This window comes from Dasypus novemcinctus, chromosome 7, assembly GCF_030445035.2.
Source record: "Dasypus novemcinctus isolate mDasNov1 chromosome 7, mDasNov1.1.hap2, whole genome shotgun sequence".
Taxonomy (NCBI): Eukaryota; Metazoa; Chordata; class Mammalia; order Cingulata; family Dasypodidae; genus Dasypus; species Dasypus novemcinctus.
In genome coordinates this window covers 81,271,837-81,292,895 of record NC_080679.1, presented here as the reverse complement: position 1 = coordinate 81,292,895, position 21,059 = coordinate 81,271,837, and the positions used below count along the sequence as shown (strand labels likewise).

The 21,059-nt window shown below is 35.8% G+C and overlaps 1 protein-coding gene across 3 annotated transcripts in view; it reads left to right on the top strand.

Moving 5' to 3' along the window:
* The window catches only part of XIRP2 (xin actin binding repeat containing 2), a 71,961-nt gene extending 51,311 nt beyond the window's left edge, over positions 1-20,650 (top strand). For 2 of the 3 annotated variants that reach the window (XM_004464375.3, XM_012527501.3), the window contains 4 exons: positions 277-410; positions 1,038-10,407; positions 12,493-12,626; positions 18,410-20,650. In XM_004464375.3, the coding sequence (XP_004464432.2) occupies positions 277-410; positions 1,038-10,407; positions 12,493-12,587 (9,599 nt within the window). In that variant the 3' untranslated portion in view covers positions 12,588-12,626; positions 18,410-20,650. The remainder of the gene's footprint in view (positions 1-276; positions 411-1,037; positions 10,408-12,492; positions 12,627-18,409) is intronic. The other variant, XM_071216314.1, reaches the window with a different exon arrangement.
* Positions 20,651-21,059: the final 409 nt, after the last annotated feature.

Below are 21,059 nucleotides of genomic sequence, written 5' to 3'. Positions count from 1 at the left end.
AAAAGCAAAACATGCCTATAGAAAATTTGGAAAATATATACAATTTAAATGAAGAACAGTTTTACACTTACAGCTCCCATCCAGAGATAACCACCAATAACATTTTTCTGCCTATACTGATAACTTCTATAATGAAATTGTGCCATATGTATAAATTTGCACCTTGAGTTTTTTCACTTAACTGATAACATAACAAGTTTGCCTTATCGTTATAATTCTTCTCAAACATTATTTTATTAGTTGTATAATATCCCTAGTATTCTTTTCTCTTTGTAGTCATTGATACACCTGAGGATGAAGAGATACCAAAGATTTCAACTAAATTTTTAAAAGAGCAATTTGAAAAGTCTGCCCAGGAAAAAGTCATTTATTCTGACAAAGAGGCGATATCCCCAACCAAGCAGATTAAGGTAAGGCATTTATTTCTGCACAAAATCAACTGCAAAGCCAGACTTGGATGCATAGCATGCTCAACATATTGAATGTTTGAGATGGTTTTTCAATAAAAACTATATCCTGAGCCAGTACTTATTATGTTCCATAAAGAAAATATTGATCTGCTCAATAAAAGAGATAGAATTAAAACTTTTGCACTTGAAAAAATGAGGGTGAAAAAATTATGTATGCTCTAAAATCTAATAACAAACATTAGATAAAGTAATAAAGTCAACTTTAAATATCAGATGCTTACTCTGCTCTGTTTAAAATTCCAAGGCAAACAAAACAACTCTCAAAAGTACTTTAATACTTTTATTGTTTCCCTCTGGATTATTCTGCATAGCACGTTAAGTAAGGGGGAAAAAATCAAGATTATGTGTAAATGTTAAATTGAGTAGTTGATGTATTGAATGTACTATAAGATATTAACAAATATTGAATATTGCTCCTAAGTAGGTCTTTAAGTGGGGCATATCATCTGTTTTTACCAATGGAGATGTCATAGCCAGGTCTTGCTGTGTGGGCAGGTGAAGGGCAGCACCTAGGAAACTTCCACACAACACCCCTCATTATAAGATTTGATTTTCTCTCCCCTAAAGATTGAAGGTGAATATGAAGAAACTTTAAAGCCATCTTCTATTGTGGATACCTCTTCCACCTCTTGCACTTCAACCAGCCAGAGAAAGGAAAGATCAACCACAAGATATAATGATTACAGTATCACTTTCTCAAGTCTGGCACAAGTTAGTGCTACTCCTTCAGGAAATTCAGAAGAATTTCCTCCTCCCCCACCTGACATACATCAAACTCCAATAGATGTGACAGCAGTTTCCCAGTCCCCTGAATGCTCCTACCCTCCTGGAAGACCGCCAGTCCCCAAAGAATTGTATTCCAAGCAAAGAAATTTGTATGAATTAAACCGCTTATATAAACACATCCATCCTGAATTAAGAAAAAACTTAGAAAAAGATTATATCAGTGACGTTTCTGAGATTGTTTCTAGTAAAGTGAACCCAGAGAGCTCAATTTCAGCAGATGTACAACGAACCCGGTATGTGTTTGAAAATACAAATGACAGTTCTCAAAAAGGTTTAAAGTCTGAAAGAGGACACTTGGTATGGGATGAAATTCTGAAGGGGGAAGTTCAGTCCATGAGATGGGTCTTTGAGAATCAGCCACTAGATTCCATCAACAGTGGCTCTCCAGATGAAAGTAACACCCCTAAAGGCATTGCTGATCAAGAAATCATTGTTGGTGGTGATGTGAAATATACCACGTGGATGTTTGAAACACAGCCCATTGATACACTGGGAGTCCATTCTTCTGGCACAGAACAAAATGCTGAGAAGATTCCTGAGTTGGCCAGAGGAGATGTCCGCACTGCCCGGTGGATGTTTGAAACAAAGTCATTAGATTCGATGAATAAGATGCATCAAAGTCAAGAACAATCTGAGGTCACTGCCTTTAAGGACATAACTGGTGGAGATGTCAAGACTGTGAGATATATGTTTGAAACTCAACATCTAGATCAACTTGGACAGCTTCATTCAGTCGATGAGGCTCATTTACTGCAGCTTAGGTCTGAGCTCAAAGAAATTAAAGGAAATGTGAAGAGAAGTATAAAATGCTTTGAAACACAACCATTATATGTTATTAGAGATGATTTTGGTCAAATGCTAGAAATTAAAACTGTTCACAGAGAAGATGTTGAAAAGGGGGATGTGAGAACAGCACGTTGGATGTTTGAAACACAGCCCTTGGACACAATTAACAAAGATATCACAGAAATTAAAATTGTCCGAGGAATATCCATGGAAGAAAATGTCAAAGGTGGAGTGAGTAGGGCGAAGTGGTTATTTGAAACCCAACCATTAGAGAAAATCAAAGAAGAGGCAGAAGAGATCATCACTGAAAAGGAAATAATAATAGGTACAGATGTTTCCAAAAAGTGCTGGATGTTTGAAACTCAGCCATTAGACATTCTAAAAGAAGCTCCTGGTGCAGATCCTATAACACCTAAAGAGATAATAGGGGGTGATGTACAAACTACTAAACATCTATTTGAAACACTTCCAATGGAGGCTTTAAAAGATAGCCCTGATGTAGGAAAACTTCAAAAAATCACTGCCTCTGAAGAAGAAAAGGGGGATGTTAAGCACCAGAAATGGATTTTTGAAACACAACCTCTGGAAGAGATTAGAGAAGATAAAAAAGAATACACACAAACAGTAAAACTTGAAGAAGTTGACAAAGGAGATGTGAGGAATTACACACATATTTTTGAATCAAACAATTTAATTAAAGTTGATGCATCGCATAAAATAGAGGTGGAAGGAGTCACGAGAGGTGCTGTAGAGTTAAATAAGTCTCTCTTTGAGACAACACCGTTGTATGCCATTCAAGATCACCATGGAAAATATCACCAAGTAAAGACAGTCCAGCAGGAAGAAATCCTAAGAGGTGATGTAAGAAGTTGTAGGTGGCTTTTTGAAACAAGGCCCATTGACCAGTTTGATGAAAGTATCCATAAATTTCAGATAATTAGAGGCATATCTGCTCAAGAAATACAGACTGGAAATGTGAAATCTGCTAAATGGCTGTTTGAAACCCAGCCTCTTGATTCAATTAAGCATTTTAGTAATACAGAAGAAATAGAAAGTAAAACTGAACATGCTACAGATATTGTTAAGGGAGATGTAAAAACGTGTAGATGGCTTTTTGAAACACAGCCAATGGAGTCTCTTTATGAAAAAGTTTCATTAATGACTGGCAGCAAAGAAATTCATAAAGGAGATGTCAAAACCTGTACTCGGCTCTTTGAAACTCAGCCACTTGATACCATAAGAGATGACGCTGAAACAACAGTCAAATCACAAACTGTAAAGCAGAAGGAGATCCAAGGTGGGGATGTTCGTACAGCTTGTTTTCTTTTTGAGACAGAAAATTTGGACAGCATACGAGGAGAAGAAGGGAAAGAAACCAAGCCTGTGGAAGTAGAAATCCTAGCTGGAGATGTTTCTAACATGCGGTATATGTTTGAAAATCAGTCCTTAGATTCTATAAGTTCCAGTTCAGACGAAGTTTTGAAAAAGATCAAAACCCTAAAAAATGAAGATATTCAGAAAGGCAATGTATTAAATTGTAGGTGGCTTTTTGAAAACAAACGAATTGATATGATTAATGAAAGCAAAGAAGATAATGAATTAATTAAGACAGTGACAGACATTCAAGGTGGGGATGTAAGAAAGGGATGCTTTATTTTTGAGACTTTTTCTTTGGATAAGATTAAAGAAGAATCAGACTATATCAACACCAAGAAAACAATTACTGAGGAAGTTACAAAGGGCAATGTGAAAAGCTACAGAATGCTCTTTGAAACTCAGCCACTCTATGCAATTCAAGACCTAGAAGGGTATTATCATGAAGTTACAACTGTTAAAAAGGAAGAGGTAATTCACGGGGATGTACGAGGGACAAGATGGCTTTTTGAAACAAAGCCATTAGACTCAATTAATGAGTCAGATAATGTGTATGTTATTAAATCTGTCACACAAGAAGACATTCAGAAAGGAGATGTTAGGTCTGTCAGATACAGATTTGAAACACAGTCACTGGATAAGATTTCAGAAGAATCACATGATACTGTGCCCACTATTGACTATATTCAAGGTGGGGATGTAAAGACCAATAAACAATTCTTTGAGTCTGATAATTTGGATAAGAATACTTCTATTCGAACAGTAACCATCAATGAGATACAAAAAGGCAACGTTAAAACATCCACATGGCTATTTGAAACACACACTATGGATGAGCTAAAAGGGGCAGGGTCAGAATATGAAAATATCCAAACAGTCATCCAGGAAGATGTGCAGAAAGGTGATGTTAAACAGGCGGTATGGCTTTTTGAAAATCAAACTTTGGATTCTATTAAAGAAGCAGATGAAAGCATCACAAAAATAATCAAGGAAGAAATCCCTCCGTCTGATGTGAAGACAACAACATGGCTCTTTGAAAACACACCCCTTTATGAATTTAATGAAAATAGGGTAGAAAAGGTGGAAATTATTGGCAAGAGCATTAAGGAAACCTTAGAAGAATTATACTCTCAAAAAGTTATCGAGGCTCCTGGAATCATAATTGAAGCTGATGAAGTTGGGGATGTCCGAATGGCAAAATTCAAGCTGATGAATCAAGCATCTCCTGAGATACAGAAAGAAGAAATTATCAGGGGTGATCTTAGAAATATAATGATGAACTTACTTTCCAAAAGAGATTGTTTAAAAAGAGAGATTTTGGTTACTGAAGAAGAGAAGGGAAATGTTAATTTGACCAAAGCTCAATTATTAAACAGACCAACAGAATTTCATTCGGAAAAAGAAGAGATAGTGAGAGGTGATGTTCAACAAGCAATGAAAAACCTATTCTCTGAGGAAAGATCTGTAAAGAAAGGCATTTTAATTCAAGAAGATGAGAGAGGAGATATTAACATGACAGTCTATTGTCTACTTCACGAAAATGCTGGTGACATAATTGAGCGTGAAGAAGTAATAGGGGGTGATGTAAAACGCACCATTCATAATTTGTTATCTTCCACAGCAAACAGTAAAATACCTGAAAGGGCTAAAATCGAAGCCTCTGAGAGAGGAAATGTTCAGTTTTTCACGACATGCATAGAAATTGGGGCTTTGGATTATCTCAAACAACTCCAGACAGGGTCAAATGAAACACTAACAGCTAGGAAAGAGGAGGGAGAGGAAGAAATAATTGGTGGTGATGTTGAGGGCACAAAACTATTACTAAAGAAAAGGCAGTCTCAGATTGAACGTACTGTTAATGAAACTGACATCATCCCAGGAGATGTGCATAATACAGTTAAAGTTTTTATGACAGAGCCTCAGAGTACATCTTATAAGACACACAAAGAAGAAATTATAAAAGGTGATTTGAAATCAGCCCTAAATTCCCTTGGCCAGGCCATAAATCAGAAAACAATGTCTAAAACAGAAGAAAGTATAAAAAGTGACAGGCTGGCCACACTTGAGTCACTTGAAAAGACAAGCCACAGATGTACCGAAAGTAAAGATTCCAATACTTTCTCTGGTAATATTGAACAAGCTATAGAAAGCCTTGAAAAAGCTGCAAACACAAGGACAGAAATCCTGAAAAAAGAGCTTATTCGAGATGACCTCGAGACATCATTAAGGTCTCTGAGGGAAGAACAAAGAGCTTTCAAAGTAGTAGATAAAGAAAATGTAATCAAAGGAGATGTGCAAACTGAAGTGAGAAGATCCACAGAAGAGAAAACAGAGATGCATCAGGTGGCTGTCCACAGGGACAAAAAAGGTATTCTTCAGCCAAGACCAGGACCATTTGAGTCCATAGCCAGGTGGCAAGGCGGAATAGACACACTCAAACAAAATACTGGTAAATCTTATCACGGGGATTTGGTAGAAAAAAGAACTGACATTAATCTTCAAAAAGCCCCCAAGGGCACTGTAAAGATTGTCGTAGATCGTGAACAAAACAATGATGCTCTAGAGAAAAACCTTAGAAGGCTATCTAATTCACACAAGAAAGCTATTGAAAATGTGTTGGATTCAGGGGACAGAAGAAGTGTCTGGATTGATGAGGCAAGAGAACAGCATCTTAGAGATGAACATGTGAGCAAACAACTGACTTCAACTGTGTCAGGTAAGGAAAACCTAAAAACTAAGGAATCAGAGACAGTAAGAAAGGTGAAGAACGATGATGTCTTCAGCTCCTCCCAGTCTATTGATGGAACAATTGAAAAGCAACAGACTCAGACCTGCAAACTGAGGAATGACCACCAGAAATCTGAGTCTTCCCATGGAAAAGGCCTTAAAAAGACCAAAAACACTAAAATATCAACAGATACACCCAGTTCCAAGCCCAGTCCTACACAGAAACCAGTCAACCTGCCAGCTAGGGAAATCTGTGAAGTTAGAGAGGACTTTCAGAAGCAAACACTGTTAAAGCAAGAAATACAATATTCTAATAAGGATATAAAGAAAAATAACATGAGATTCCATCCACTGTCACAGTCTTTGCCTATGGATCACGGCATATCAAATACAACAGAAGTGAAAGTCTCTGGAAAAAGCCACAATACAGTTCAGGCCACCAACAACAAGCAGAAGACTGATATTGATCTGGAAAGCCAGGACTTTCTTATGGAGACACATACTTCAACAAACTTAAAGATGGCTTTGGAAAAGTCTTTTAATCCAATCAACTTTAACCCTGAAAATGATGTGAAAGAAAATGAGTTCCTCCTTCCACCTCCATCTCCACCTCCTCCCCCATCTTCCAATACGGCATCTGAAATTGAATTTCCCCTTCCTCCTCCACCTCCTTTAATGATGTTGCCTGATAAAACTGAGTTTCCTCCATCACTGTCCACAGAGAAGATAAAGACTGAATTTGAAAGCTTCCCAAACCTCCCTCTTCCTCCACCACCAGTAGATGAGAAATCTGAGAATGAAAGCCTAGCAATGTTTCTACCTCCTCCCCCTCTTCCAACCCTATCTCACAAACCAGCAAATCGTCTTTCTTCCTGTGTTCAAGGAAAGCAGAGTGGAGCATTCATTCAACAATATTCCCAAGAACAAGCTTCAAGCTCTGAGAAAACTCATTCTCAGTCCAAAATGATAACAGGAAAATCAGGAGTACATTTGCCACCTCTGACATTCACCAAATCCAAATTTCCCAAGCAGATGGAAGATAAAAATAATCATAGTCCTTCAAAAGCTGAATTGGAAAATTATCTGTCAGATATGGAATGTAAAATTACTCCTTCAAAGGATCAGAAAAGAGTAATGATGATGACTAGCAGTGAGCACACAAAGCAGAATGTATTTAGAAAAAGTCTTAATGAAAGAGAACAATCATCCACTGGGTCTACAAAGTCTTTCTCACAGACTGTTCCAGAAATTTCACCACCCAAGGAAAAGAAGATAGCACCACTCATAAAATCTAATTCATTTCCAGTGGGTTCAGGGCAACTAAGTCCAAAACCATACATGAGAAAATTTAAGACACCTTTAATGATTGCTGAAGAAAAGTATAGACAGCAAAGAGACGAGCTTGAAAAACAGAAACATGACAGTTCTAGCTACAACATTGTCAAAACAGAAAGCCAAAATCAAAATGCATTAGAGTTGAAAAAAGAAGTGCTGGTACAAAAAACAAATGAGGATATACCCCTACCTAGAACCTCCGGGGTCACTATGGCCCAATCAAACCCAGATTCTCAAAGTAAAGCTCAAGTAATAGCAGCGTGTTTTGATAACCAGTTCTCTACACCAGCAGTGTCAGTTGCTGCCAAGAGGCTCCAACATGTTTTAGCAGAGTCAGAAGACAAAGATAATAACATTAAAAAGGAAGTTTTGCAGAGCTCAAAGGACATTATACAATCAATACCATCTTGCGAAATTAAACAGAGTCACCAAGAATTTAGTACACAACAAACACAACAGAAGTATCTAGAACAGCATCTGCCTTTGCCCAAGAACAAACCAGTTTTTCCAAGTTTCAAAGTTAAAACTTTCAAGCTGCCAATGTTAGATCATAAATTAAATGAAACAGACCACAGCTATGAAAGCCAAAAAAAGCTATATGAAGCTGATGTTCAAACCATTACCAAACAACAGTGTCAGGAAAGCAAGAAAACTGAAGCAAGCGCCATGTATAGTAATAAGCAAACTGTGACAGAAAAAAAATACCAATTACCTAATAAGGAGGAAAGAGTGACAATAAAAACAGAACCTGCAGAGAAGAGCCATCAAAGGATATTCAATATAGTTGATGAGAAGCAAAGAGATTTCAGAGAATCTGAAAGTGGGAAACTTCCAGGAAGTGAAGAAGAAAATCAGCGACCACCAAAGGTTGGCCCAAAAGAAGAGACACTAATAGATGAAAGGAAACAAGAACATTTTATGAATAAATCAGCAGAGAAGATAGTCAAGCAAAAGGTTATCAATGCACATCTTGATTCACAGACTCAGAATTTTCAGCAAACACAAACACAGGCTTCTGAAAGTAAAGTTGAACATAAAAAATTGCCCCAGACATGTAATAGTCTGCAAGAAGAAAAATGTCTCAAAGTCAAGGGCATACAACAGAAACAAGTTTTCTCTAACACTAAAGACTCAAAACAAGAGATTACACAGAACAAATCTTTATTTTCCTCTTTTAAAGAAACCCAGCAGGATGATGGAAAATGTGCTGTAAATATATTGGAATTCTTGAGAAAACGTGAAGAAGTACAGCAGATTTTGTCTAGAGTGAAACAGTTTGAAGCAGAGCCAAACAAAAATACCCCTAAAACCTTTCAGACATTGTTAAATAATATTCCAGAATGGCTGATAAGTGACGAAAGAAAAAAATATGGATTTAACCTTGCCATGGAAAATAATTTAGAAAAAATCAAAGAAGAAATAATACATATTAAAACTCAAGCAGAGGATATGCTTGCATCCTGTGAGAATATAATTCAAACAGCTATGATAGCCTCCAATACAGGAAAGTTGGGAAACAAACATATTAGTCTTAATGAAACATTATCTAAAGGGTCTAATGTTAATGTCAGCTATAATAAAAACATTGAACAGAAGGAAAATAAAATCGTAGAAGAAAAAACAGCTCACCATCAGGTAAAAACTCATGATGAAGCAAAAACTGCTCACAATCATGTGAAAACTCATGAAGAAATTAAACCAGGTGATAGCAAGATTTCTCCTCCCAGTTTAAAAACACGACCACCATCCCCTACTTTTATAACAATTGAATCTACCACCCGACGAACAGAAACATCTACTAAGGATGAGCTTTCTGAGTCACCTAAAAAGGACAGCTCTGCTGAGCTCCCAGCACCAGGGAGTAGCATATCACAAACATCTGGAATTCACAGAACAAATACCTTCCCTTCTCCACCAAGGAGTCGCTCTGAACAACTTGTCAAACTCAAAGACACCACTGCAAAGTTATCCAGAGGGACCATCCCATGTCCATCAGTAATCCCAGTTCCAATTGTTGAGAAGAAGTCTGAAATCATCACATCTCCTGCAACACTTCGTCGTCAAATTAAGATAGAAGCTCGTGGTAGAGATTCTCCACCTACAATCACAATACCTGTAAGTGTAAATCGTTTTGGTAGTCGTTCATTCAAAGAATCCATGGAAACACAAGAGGAAGTTAGGAAAGTAGAGAAAAGGTCAACTTATGTTCACAAAGATGGAGTAAATTCCACTAAACACACAGTGCCAGATACTGAAAGTTTTGATGCAGTTGAAATCATCCGCAAGGTGGAAGTGCCTTGCCTGTCAGAGCACACACAGAGATATGAAGCAGCCAACCGAACTGTTCAAACAGCTGAAAATGTAAATGGCCATGAAAATGAAATAAACAGATGGTTCAGGGAATTTGAGAGTGGCCCAGTTTTTGAAGCAAAGTCAAATAAAAAAGTATATGCAAATGGTGAAGCAAACCATAATATTAAACAAGAAAGTCATACGTTTTGTAAGGAGGAATTTGGATTATCATCTTTAGAAAATGCTAGTTTTAGAAGATTTCCTTGCAGACATCCCAGAGAGCTACGAGAAAAAATTCCTTTTAAGCAGCCCACAGTATGCTCTGAAACAAGGTCTTTCTCAGGTGTGGATGCCTTTGAGAGTCAAGTTATCAGGTCACAGCAAGCAGCCTCTTCATCACATAGCTCAGAAGCTGGCAAATCTGGCATTGACTTCAAACATGCCCCACCAACCTATGAAGATGTCATTGCTGGCCATATTTTAGATATTTCTGATTCACCTAAAGGACTCGGGAGGAATTTTCAAAAGACATGGCAGGAGAGTGAGAGAGTTTTTAAAAGCCTGGGATACGCAGCTTCAGATGCTTCTGCAACGGAGATGAGAACCACCTTTGAAGAGGAATCTGCATTTATAAGTGGTAAATGAGCTTGCAAAGAGTTAAAGAAGTTTAACCTATTTAAGGACATGTGTTCCGTAACTAAGATGATTTACAGTTAATAGAGTGTGTGGAAATAATCAACAATATAACCTAAAAGTAACAGTTTTCCCTTTATGCTTGCACGTTTTTCTTTGCTATGCTTGCTTGTGCTGCTTTTTTTTTACAAAAGCTTCTGCACCTGCACTGTGTGAGAATAAAAATATTTTTATATTAGCGTCAGATATAATAATTGCTATTGTTATGTTAGTATTAATTAGATGCAGCTATATATTATTAATAATTATATTATCATAACACATTATTAATATTTCTTATTACAAGTTATTCTTTCATCCAACTAGTTTAGACAATATTTGATAATATCCCCTAACCTACTAGTGATGTATTTTTAACTGCCAGGCTTAATTACTGTTTGCAGTTGAATTCAATACAGTTTGATAATAATCCAAGAAACAATTTACGCTCTTCCTATGCTCTTTAAGATTTTTTATTGATCTGTGTCTCTGAAAAAAGTTTAAGTGTGAGATTAGACTTTTTATGTACTTAATTATTGTCATTGAGTTGGAAAGAGTCGGTGTTCTTTAAAACTAGTGTACTTTTTCCTATAACTTTTACTTTTCTTAAAATAAACCCCAAACCATAGCTCATTTGGTTCCATTCACAGATGAATGTAGACAATATGTTTTGAATTTTTTATGTTTACAAGGAGGGAGATTTACAACATGTGAACTTAGTACATGTTTCTTAAACATCAAAGAACAACTCATTTCTTTATATTTTCCCTACTTATAATTAATGAGGCTTCACCATAAAATGATTTGATATAATTAATGAGCACCATTATTGTAGTCCTTTCTTTAAGACAGCTTGAAAGAAAAAGCAAGCTTAAAAATAAAAACTGCTGAAACTAATATTTATGCCTCTATCATATTTGCAACATATGTATCTACTCTAGCAAGTTAATGTGGTTCCTTCTTGTGCCTGCTTCTGTCATAATTAAGCAAAGCTATCTAATTAATTTCAAATGCTCAGTTTCTGTTAAGTAGCTCAAAAACATACAGGGAAAACAAAAAACAAAGTAACTGATGTTAGAAATGGTATCCTTACTAGAATCAAATAAGCAATATAGATCTTTCTGTAGACCAAACTGAGTATCTGTGTGCATATATTTCACCAGCAGTGAGCATATATACTCTTATACATAAGTAATTTAAAAGCTCAGATGTTCACACAGGATCATTGTGAGGATCAAAAGCAATACTGAAGTGAAAGTTCTGTGTCAGTTCCAAACCATTCTACAAACACTGGTTAGTAATATAACTATGGTTTTTCATAGAGGCTAGCATTCACATGTAGGCAAAAGAAAGTGATTGTAGGGACTTACAAATAGGAAAGAGGTGGGAAAGCTATAAAAAGCAGACATGAGACTCCCCAAAGCCCTAAAATCTAAAGCCACTTAGATTGAGGACAAGTATCCCTAAATATTTTAATGTATTCTGAAGTTTCATTGTATTAGAGGTAAAGTTGGTATATTAGCAATAACCCAACGTCATCAAGAAGATATTTAAATAAGTACAGTGTTCAAAACAGAAAAAAGATATGTATATATTTTAGAAATATCTGCCCAGAGGCTTTGAAACATAAAAATTTAGCACAAAGTTAGGAGTAAACCTAAATATATATAAATACATGCACACCAAATTCAGTTATTCAGAATAACTTCTCCTGGAGCTGTGCGTGGCCAATTTTAGTATGTATTTCTTTGGCAAATTAAAATTAATGAGCATATTTTTCTCATGTATGTTTCCTTAAATAATGAAAGTCAACTTGTACAATGTATAAATAATAGAGACAGTATACTAGGCTGCTTGTACCAGAGTATCAGATATGATGGGCAGAGTGGCCTATGCTAGAGAAGCAGCAGTAAAACAGATGTCTCAGAGCTTTCTGCTTTAACAGCATGGCCAGCTACTATGATCCTGTTTTGTTTTGCTTTGTTTGCTTTGTATTTACAATATGATTGAAGATAATACCATATATGTGGTTGTCGATTTTTACTTTTAGAAACTGCTGCTCCAAGACAAGGACATATGTTTACTTTGTCAAAAGACAGTTTATCCAATGGAGTGCCTAGTAGCAGACAAGCAGCATTTTCATAAGTCCTGCTTTCGATGCCACCATTGCAACAGTAAACTGAGGTAAAATGCTTTTGTCATCTGTGACAAACATTCAAAGAGCTTGTAACACTGTAACCTCACATCTGTAGGGGATTTTCCAAGATCTTACTGCAGTCAGTTAACACATTCACAAAAGTGGATACACTCACATGTTGCATATATTGCTCAGGACGACTGTAACCCTTTACTGTTTTTGAAAACTTTGGTTTCCTAATCAAACCCTTTTTCCAAATACGGATATAGCATGACTGAAAAAAAAAAAAAAAACCCAAAGGTTACTGTGAAGATCATGATTTTTAAGGCATTACTTTATTCTAGTGTCTACATTCTAGACCAGGAGCCATTAAACTTTTTCTATACAGGGCCAGATAACAAATATTTTAGCTTTGTCACTGTATCTGTGGCAGCCACTCACCTTTACCATAGCTGTGCAAAAGCAGCCATGGGCAACTAAATGAATGAGCCTGACTGTCTCAATAAAACTTCATTTACAAAAACAGGTGGTAGGCTAGAGTTTACTTATGTTCATGCTATACCAGCTATGTTTAAAAAAATAAAGGAATTTGGGAAAATGTCAGTGACAAGTCAGAGAAATACTGTTTACTCTTTTGAACAACAGAAACACTCCATCAACACAGTTCTTACTGTACATATTTTCCAAGATTCTTGAAGTAAATGCATTTAAGTAAGTATAACATTTGGTGTGGCTGTAGTCCAAAATGATAAAATGGAAATTTTTTGCTAAATTCAATGTGCACCTCTCAAACCATACTCTTCCTGATTTCATTTAACAGTGCTGCACACCCCTTATTGAAACACTCTTTTCTTTGGTTTCCATGACACCAGAGTATAATCGTTTTCCTCCTACCTCTAAATGCTGTCTCAGGACTTCTGTGTAGGTGGCTCTTTCTCTGTCCATTACATTAGAGTTCCTTGGAATTCTGTTATGAGCATTTATCCTTCTCACTGTTTATATTCTTTCTGGTGAATCGCATCCATTCCCATGACATTAATCATCATCCATGCAATAATACTATGAAATGGACACCTCTAGCACAAGTGCTCTCTCTACTGTACTTCAGAAGCTACTGTGCTTCAAATCTCAATGACTAGCATATATCTCCAATTATATTTCTCAAAATAATGACAAATTCAGTATGTTCCATTATCTTCTCTCTACAAAAATTCTCTCCATTGACTGTATGGTCTGTATTTGTGCCCCTATATCAGTAAATGACAATTACATTACCTCAATGACAGAAGCCTGAAGCCTTTACTCCCTCCCCTCTTTCATTCCCTCCAAACAAGCAGCAACCAAGTGCTGTAATTTCTAGTCCATTAATACCTCTTGATTTGTTACTTCTCACCATCCCCACAGCCCAGCTCTTCTTCAAGCAAGTATCATCTCTCACCTGAACTAGTACAATAGCCTTTTCAGCTAGTTGGTCTCCCTGCCTCTGTTATTTCTCACCACCACCACTAACAGCAACCCTCCCCAAAGCCATGCTCCATAATGCAATGAGAATACTGTTTCTGAAACACAAACCCAAGATCACTCACCTGTTCAAACATATTAAATATAATGGCTTCCATGGCCACCCTCAAAAAAAGATTTAAACTCTTAACATGAATGAAAAGGCAATCAAGATCAGACCCTTTCTCCACTCACAACCTCTTCCATCCCTATTCCCCCCCATTTCATTTACTTTTCATCAAACTGAACTTCTTTCATCTCCTCAAAAGCATTGTTTTTCTTTCTCATTCTAACTGATCCCAAGTGTTATCCTCACTCCTTGTATAGGAGTCTTCCTCTCTCCCTACTCCAGGTCTCCACCAGGCTAATGTCTTTCCTCCTTCTTCAGACCTTGACTGAGATTTTGTATCTTCAGAGGAGACCGCTTTGACCCCCATGTATAGGTCAGATATCCTTCCCATCTCTTTCACAGTATCCCCTGTGCTTGTCCCATTCCTAATTCAATGCAATGCAATTGTTTCCACCCCACTCTGATCTTGGAACTGTAGGAAATGTGTTTATGTAAACTTTTACCAACATCAAGAAAAATATGACACTTAGTAAGGACTCAAAAATATTTATTTAACTGCTCTTTAAAATATTTTTATTGTACAAAAACACCAATACAAAAAACAAAACAAAGCAAATGCATGACTGAATGAATTATAAAGTGAACACTCTTGTAACAACTACCCCGTTCAAGAAATAGAATTTTGCCAGCCACCGCAAAAGGTCATTCAATGTACCCCATCCCCCATCCTGATCACAATCCCCGCTTTCTCTCCCCATGAGTAAATATCATCATTTATAATTACTTGCTTGCATTTTCATAGTTTTGTAATCAAAATGTGCTTTCCCAGACATTAGACTTTAGTCTTGCCCATTAAAATAAAGTTGATATGCCTTTTAAGTCACTTGTAATCAATAGGTTCCCTTCCATCCCTTTTAGTTCTTACAATTTATTTGTAAACCACTGGACATTTGACCTGTATAGTTTTCCACAGAGTGGATTTTGATGATTACACACTTCTAGTGCAGTTCAGCATGCTCCTCTGCCCTCTGTATTTCCTGAAAACTGGCAGCTAGATCTAGACTCTGGATTTGACTGAAGTTTTATACTTTTGGCAAGAATATAGATAATGTTAGCAAGGGCATAGTAAGCACATAGTGGCTGGTTGTTCTCCTTTTGCAGTTAAGGCAGATAATGAGGCTTGATACCAACTATACCCATGCACTGATGTTCGCAAAATGTTTATATTCTAATGCTGTTTACAAAGAGATGCTTCCACTCCTCTACTACTTTGTTACCAAATGGTATAGTTCATAGAGGAAAGGCAGAATATAGCACTTATTTATTTACCCATGTAAAAAATGGTTCTCTGTCATCCTCTAGTAGTAACCAATATTTAAAATGTTTTAAAATCAAATGGACTCATGAATTTATACATTTTGATTGGTTTTTATAAAATTCAATTATTATCATTATTGAAGATCAAATTGCCCTATCCCTGGTTGGTGAGAGCCTCTTTGAGTGGTCTCCAGAGTGACCTTAGTAATCTTTCATATCTTGCTCATGATCTGACAGGACCAAATGATCCATGCTCATCTTGTACATTTCCTGCTCCAGACCTAGAATCAGTCATTTCCCTAAGCTCTGATTCTTTCTAATGAGAAACAATATTTCCAGACTATACTCTGGATGCTGAAGATGCTCATTTTACTAAACTGGCCATTGTTTCTAAGTTGTTTTAGTGAACAGAACAAGTAAATAATTATACATAAATGAAAAATGTATCATGAGTTCATAGTAATATTCCAAATCAAATTGAAAACTGTTTTGCTTTTTTACTTTTCTCTATTGCATCTGTACTTCCTTTCCTCCACTTTCAGATTCCTGGTTCTCAAAGACACAGGCGATAACAGAGTTAAAATATGCCTTACTCATTTGTAAAAGACAATGCTGTTAGCATTGTTCTTTAGAAAATGCTATTTGATTATCAAAACATTACAAAATTGCATTTGCTCTAAACCTTTGAATTATTACCCCTCACTTTTTAATTATTACATTATGTCTTCAGTCATCATACGGTCATTACATACCATATTATCTTCCTCTTTGCCTTCATTACTTCTTAGTTCTATAGCTAACTATGTATTTAATGCTCACCACCATTCCTTATGTCCATGTTATTCTGATTGTTGAAGCTCATTCTCTACTCTAGTAGATTCCTCAGAAGGGCTTCATGGAACAATGTTCCTGATTTCTTACATGCTGATAACAATTTGTCTGTGGCCTTTATACTGGAAAGAAAGTTTTGCTGAATTTAAAATCATTAGCTTACTCTTCCTTTTGTTGAGTATCTTAAATAAACGTGTTACTCCATTTTTTCCTAGCATTAAATGTTGCTGAGGAAATGTCTGAAACTAATATAATTTTATTTTTCTTATAAATCATAGGTTCTTTTTTTTTATACTTACACAAACAATTTTTTCTTTTTCTGTCAATAATTCTAATTCTTTGTGTTTGTCATTTTGGGTCTTTCAGCCCAATGTGTTTTTTCAATATGTAATTTCATACTTTTATATCAATAACTTTTCTTTATAGTGTTTTACAATTTGACCTGTTTCCTTAATTTAGTTTTCTTCTCAGGATATCCTGTTATACATATGTTGGGTATGTTTTGCCTATATATAATCTCTGTCTCTCTCAAATACTTTTATTTTATCTTTTTCTTCATTTCTTTTTATTTTTTAAATCTTCAAAATTTTCTTCCCTTGTTTCTCTTCTCATGACAATTTATATTGTGTTTGTTTGCTCTTGTGTTTCTTCTAGATTAGTTTTTATTATTGACATGGTTTTTTTCTTTTATTTCTGTTTTTTCCTTATTTCTTATTTTTGCCTCATTTTGGTTTATTTTGTTTTTCCATGCCTTTTTATCATATTAATGTCTTTTAGCTTATTTCAAAATAATAGATTGAAGTTTGATCTATTTTCAGGCCATATTTCTCTGATACGTTTTCATTGTTTGCAGGGATATTTTAATGCTCTTTTTCCTATAATAACTCTGTAAAAGGCTTGACTTCAGAACTATTCTGTTGCTCATTTTTATGTAAAATTAATTTTTCCCAACCTTAGAAGGAAGTTTAAAATCAGAATGGCTTTTCTAATTTCACAGAGCTCCCTCTTCTGGCAAGATACCAGTTCAAAAAATATGGCATCTTGCTTTCTAGGATTTCCTTGCTTAGTTCCTCTCTTCCATGTTGGTCAAGACCTTCCCTTTCATTTCTCTTGTCAGTATCCTGGTCAATCTTGATTCCACTCCTATATAATTTTACTGATTGTGGACCCCTGTTCTGAAAGGAGACCCCAGCACATCAGTTTTTATACTCGAATTGCCATAATCTCTTCAGTCCTCACTGGAGGCCCCTTGTGCTCACTCACTGTTGAAGAGGGCAAAACCCCTCCAGGTTTTAGCTGCTGTTATCTTGATGGGCCTGTAACACTTCCAGTAAGCAATAGCTGGCTATATGGGGATTTCCTAGTTTCAGGTCCCTCAGCTATTTCCCTTGTTCCCTCTGCTATCTCTCGTACAGATGCAACTATCATACAGGTCTTATTACTATTACTGTTCTTTCTTTACCCTCCTTGTATTTTCAGGTTGTAAATGTTGTCTATGAACTATAAATTTTGCTACATACTTGCTTTGTTTTTATGTGTAGATTGAGAGATATTAAAAAACAATGCTGCTGCTTCTGACTAAATTTGATTTTAAATTTAACAGGCACTCTATTGGTTGATCTCTCAAAAGAGGCACGATAAACAGTTGCATAAGCTAGGTTTCCAATTCATTCAAAATCCAGCTAACAAAGTATTTCAAATTGTTGGTTTTTATGTGTGTGCTAGTCAGGATTTATTGAAAATTGCAACCTCTTACATAGATCATTGGGTTAGCAGATATTTAGTCTTTTTTTTTTACCATCTATATCTACATATGCTTTAAATTTAATAACTCTTATACCAATACCTGACATATATCATGAAGTCATAAATATTGCAAGACAAATACCTGTAGAGTATTTGTGGTAACTGTTATCTAACAGGAATGTTCAATTAGTAAGAATATTCCTATTCCAGGAAGTTATTTGCACTGAGTCACACTGATATTATGGAAATATTAAAGTAATTAATTCCCTAACTCTCTAAGAATTTGCTATCAATCTGCAGTGTTTTGTGTTTTTGTTTTGTTTTTCTCTTTTGCTAAAATTATTGTTTTATTTTTCTCTTTGGCAGTTTGGGAAATTATGCATCACTTCATGGACAAATATACTGTAAACCTCATTTTAAGCAACTTTTCAAATCTAAAGGAAATTATGATGAAGGTTTTGGACACAAACAGCATAAAGATCAGTGGAATCGCAAAAATAAAAACATCTCTGTAGACTTTATTCCCAATGAAGAACCATATATGTATAAAAGCACTGCAGCAAACACCCCCATTCTAGGAGATGTCAATAAACATTTAGATTCTGGTAATGGGGAAAGGCGAAGAGACGATTTGAGAAAAGTAGGAGAGAGGGGAAAATTAAAAATCATTTGGCCTCCGTCCAGTGAGATGCCTAAAAAAACCTTCACCCTTGAGGAAGAGCTCAAAATGAGTAAACCTAAATGGCCACCTGAAATGACAACTTCTTTATCCCCTGAAATTAAAAGTGGATCACTGACAGAACATGTTAAAACTCTGGAAAATAAAGGACAAGAGCAAGAAAATATTTCTTTCCCGCAGCCATATCTGCAGTCCATCCATGTATGCCAGAAAGAGGATGGTATCAGAATCAAAGGAATGAAAATGTATGAAGCAAGAAAAGATGAGATGAAGGAAGGAAATAAAAATGTGCAAGATAACCTGAATGAAGCTGAAGATGTAAAAAGTAAGAGGAAAAGTGAAATGGATTTTAATGACAATAATAATGTGGTTATACAGAGTGTTGAAAAGGAGAAAAATGAACAAATTAATGAACCCCATGCTACAGAAGTTTTACAGGTTACTCACAGTGTTGATGAAGTGGTGCCAGAAAATTGTAAAGAGAATTTGAATAAGAATAACAACAACAACTATGTGGAAGTCTCACATCTGAATAATTATGGAGAGAAGACATCTCTTTTAGAGTTTTCTAATCTACTACCACTCTCTAGTGAAGCAAAATATACCGCAAGTGAATATGAAATGGAAAATTTAGAAAATGTATCAAGAATTTCAGAGTTGCTTGGTATCTTTGAATCCGAAAAAACTTATTCAAGGAACGTACTAGCTATGGCTCTCGATAAACAAACTCACAGAGCTTCTGCTGGCAGTCCTGTGCAGTCTGTTCCAAAATCAGGCCTCAACGATAGATTAATAAAAAAGCAGAAAGCATCAATAGTTTCTTCTGATACAAATATATTAAACATCAGGGAAAACCACTCAAATAACAAAAACTTACACTTCTTCTTTTCTAACACTGTGAAAATCACTGCTTTTCCCAAGAAGGATGAGAACACTTTTGAACCTGATTTAATGGATTCTGTAGAGCCACTTAAAAACATGCCATGTTTGTATTTAAGAGAATTTGAGAAGGATATTAAACATCAGCATGGTAAAACAATAGGAGAAACCCACAGTAATGGAAACACAAGTTTTGATGCTGTGAGCAATGAATGGGCAGCTAAGCCTTCGTTTACCATGGTGGAGGTCGAGTCTGAACAACTTACCGTGGAAGAGCAGATTAAAAGGAATAGGTGCTACAGTGACACTGAATGAAACATCATTAGCCACCTACAGGCCACACTCAGACACTGGGAAGTATTGTCCTTACATAAGACTTTAGGGATTTTGATAACCCTTTGTTGAAATTGTTGATAAACTTAATGTTCAAGTATCTTATATCTAACACAGCAGGAATTTCTTGTATTACAGTTTTATGATTTTTAAAATTTGTGTGAATATACTTTTGTTCTTAATGGAATGAAGAGAAGAACAATGTGGCAATGTTTTTCTGTCAAACAGCACTTAAGTATATTGCTCTGTTTTTCTACATGCCAGTCAACATCACTGATGAGATCCTATATGGTTAATATCTATCAGTTCTTATACCTTCTTTATAACTTCTGCTGCAATAAAATTAATTTACCCAGTGTGCACAAAAATGAACAAACAAATAAACCACTACTGTAACTTTTTCCCCCCTCTTTATTGTTATTCTAAGTAAATGTTTTTCCACAATTTAGGAATTATTTGACTTGAGGCACATGTTACCACAAAACAAAAATGTTCTGGAAAAAATAAAATACTACACCACAGCCTTAGTGCTATTTGAAAATATAAATTTTTCATTCTCTTATTATTATGGTTCTTTAAATAATTATCAATATGAAATTATCATGGCATAACTCTGTAAACATCTAATGAAGAATATCTGTTTTCATCCAGATTAATGTGGGGTCCATACTCAAGAACAAACTAAAGAATAAAGATTATAGAAGTTATTTAAATGAGTTCTGCACATTGCATTTTATTGCTTACTTTGTATCACTGATAAAGACTCAAATCATAGCACTAAATGTTGTCAGGTATTTTTCTTACCATGTTTAGTGACTGTATTAGTCAGCCAAAGGGGTGCCAATGCAAAATACCAGAAATTGTTTGCTTTTATAAAGCGTATTTATTTGGGGTAGGAGCTTACAGATACCAGGCTATAAGTATAAGTTACTTCCCTCACCAAAGTCTATTTTCACATGTTGGAGCAAGATGACTGCTGATGTCTGCCAGGGTTCAGGCTTCCGGGGTTCCTCTCTTCCAGGGTCTTGCTTATCTCTGGGTTTAGGGTTCTTTCCTTCCCAGGACTTGCTTCTTCCTGGGTTCAGGGTTCCTCTCTTCCTGGGACTTGCTTCTGTTTCCTCTGTG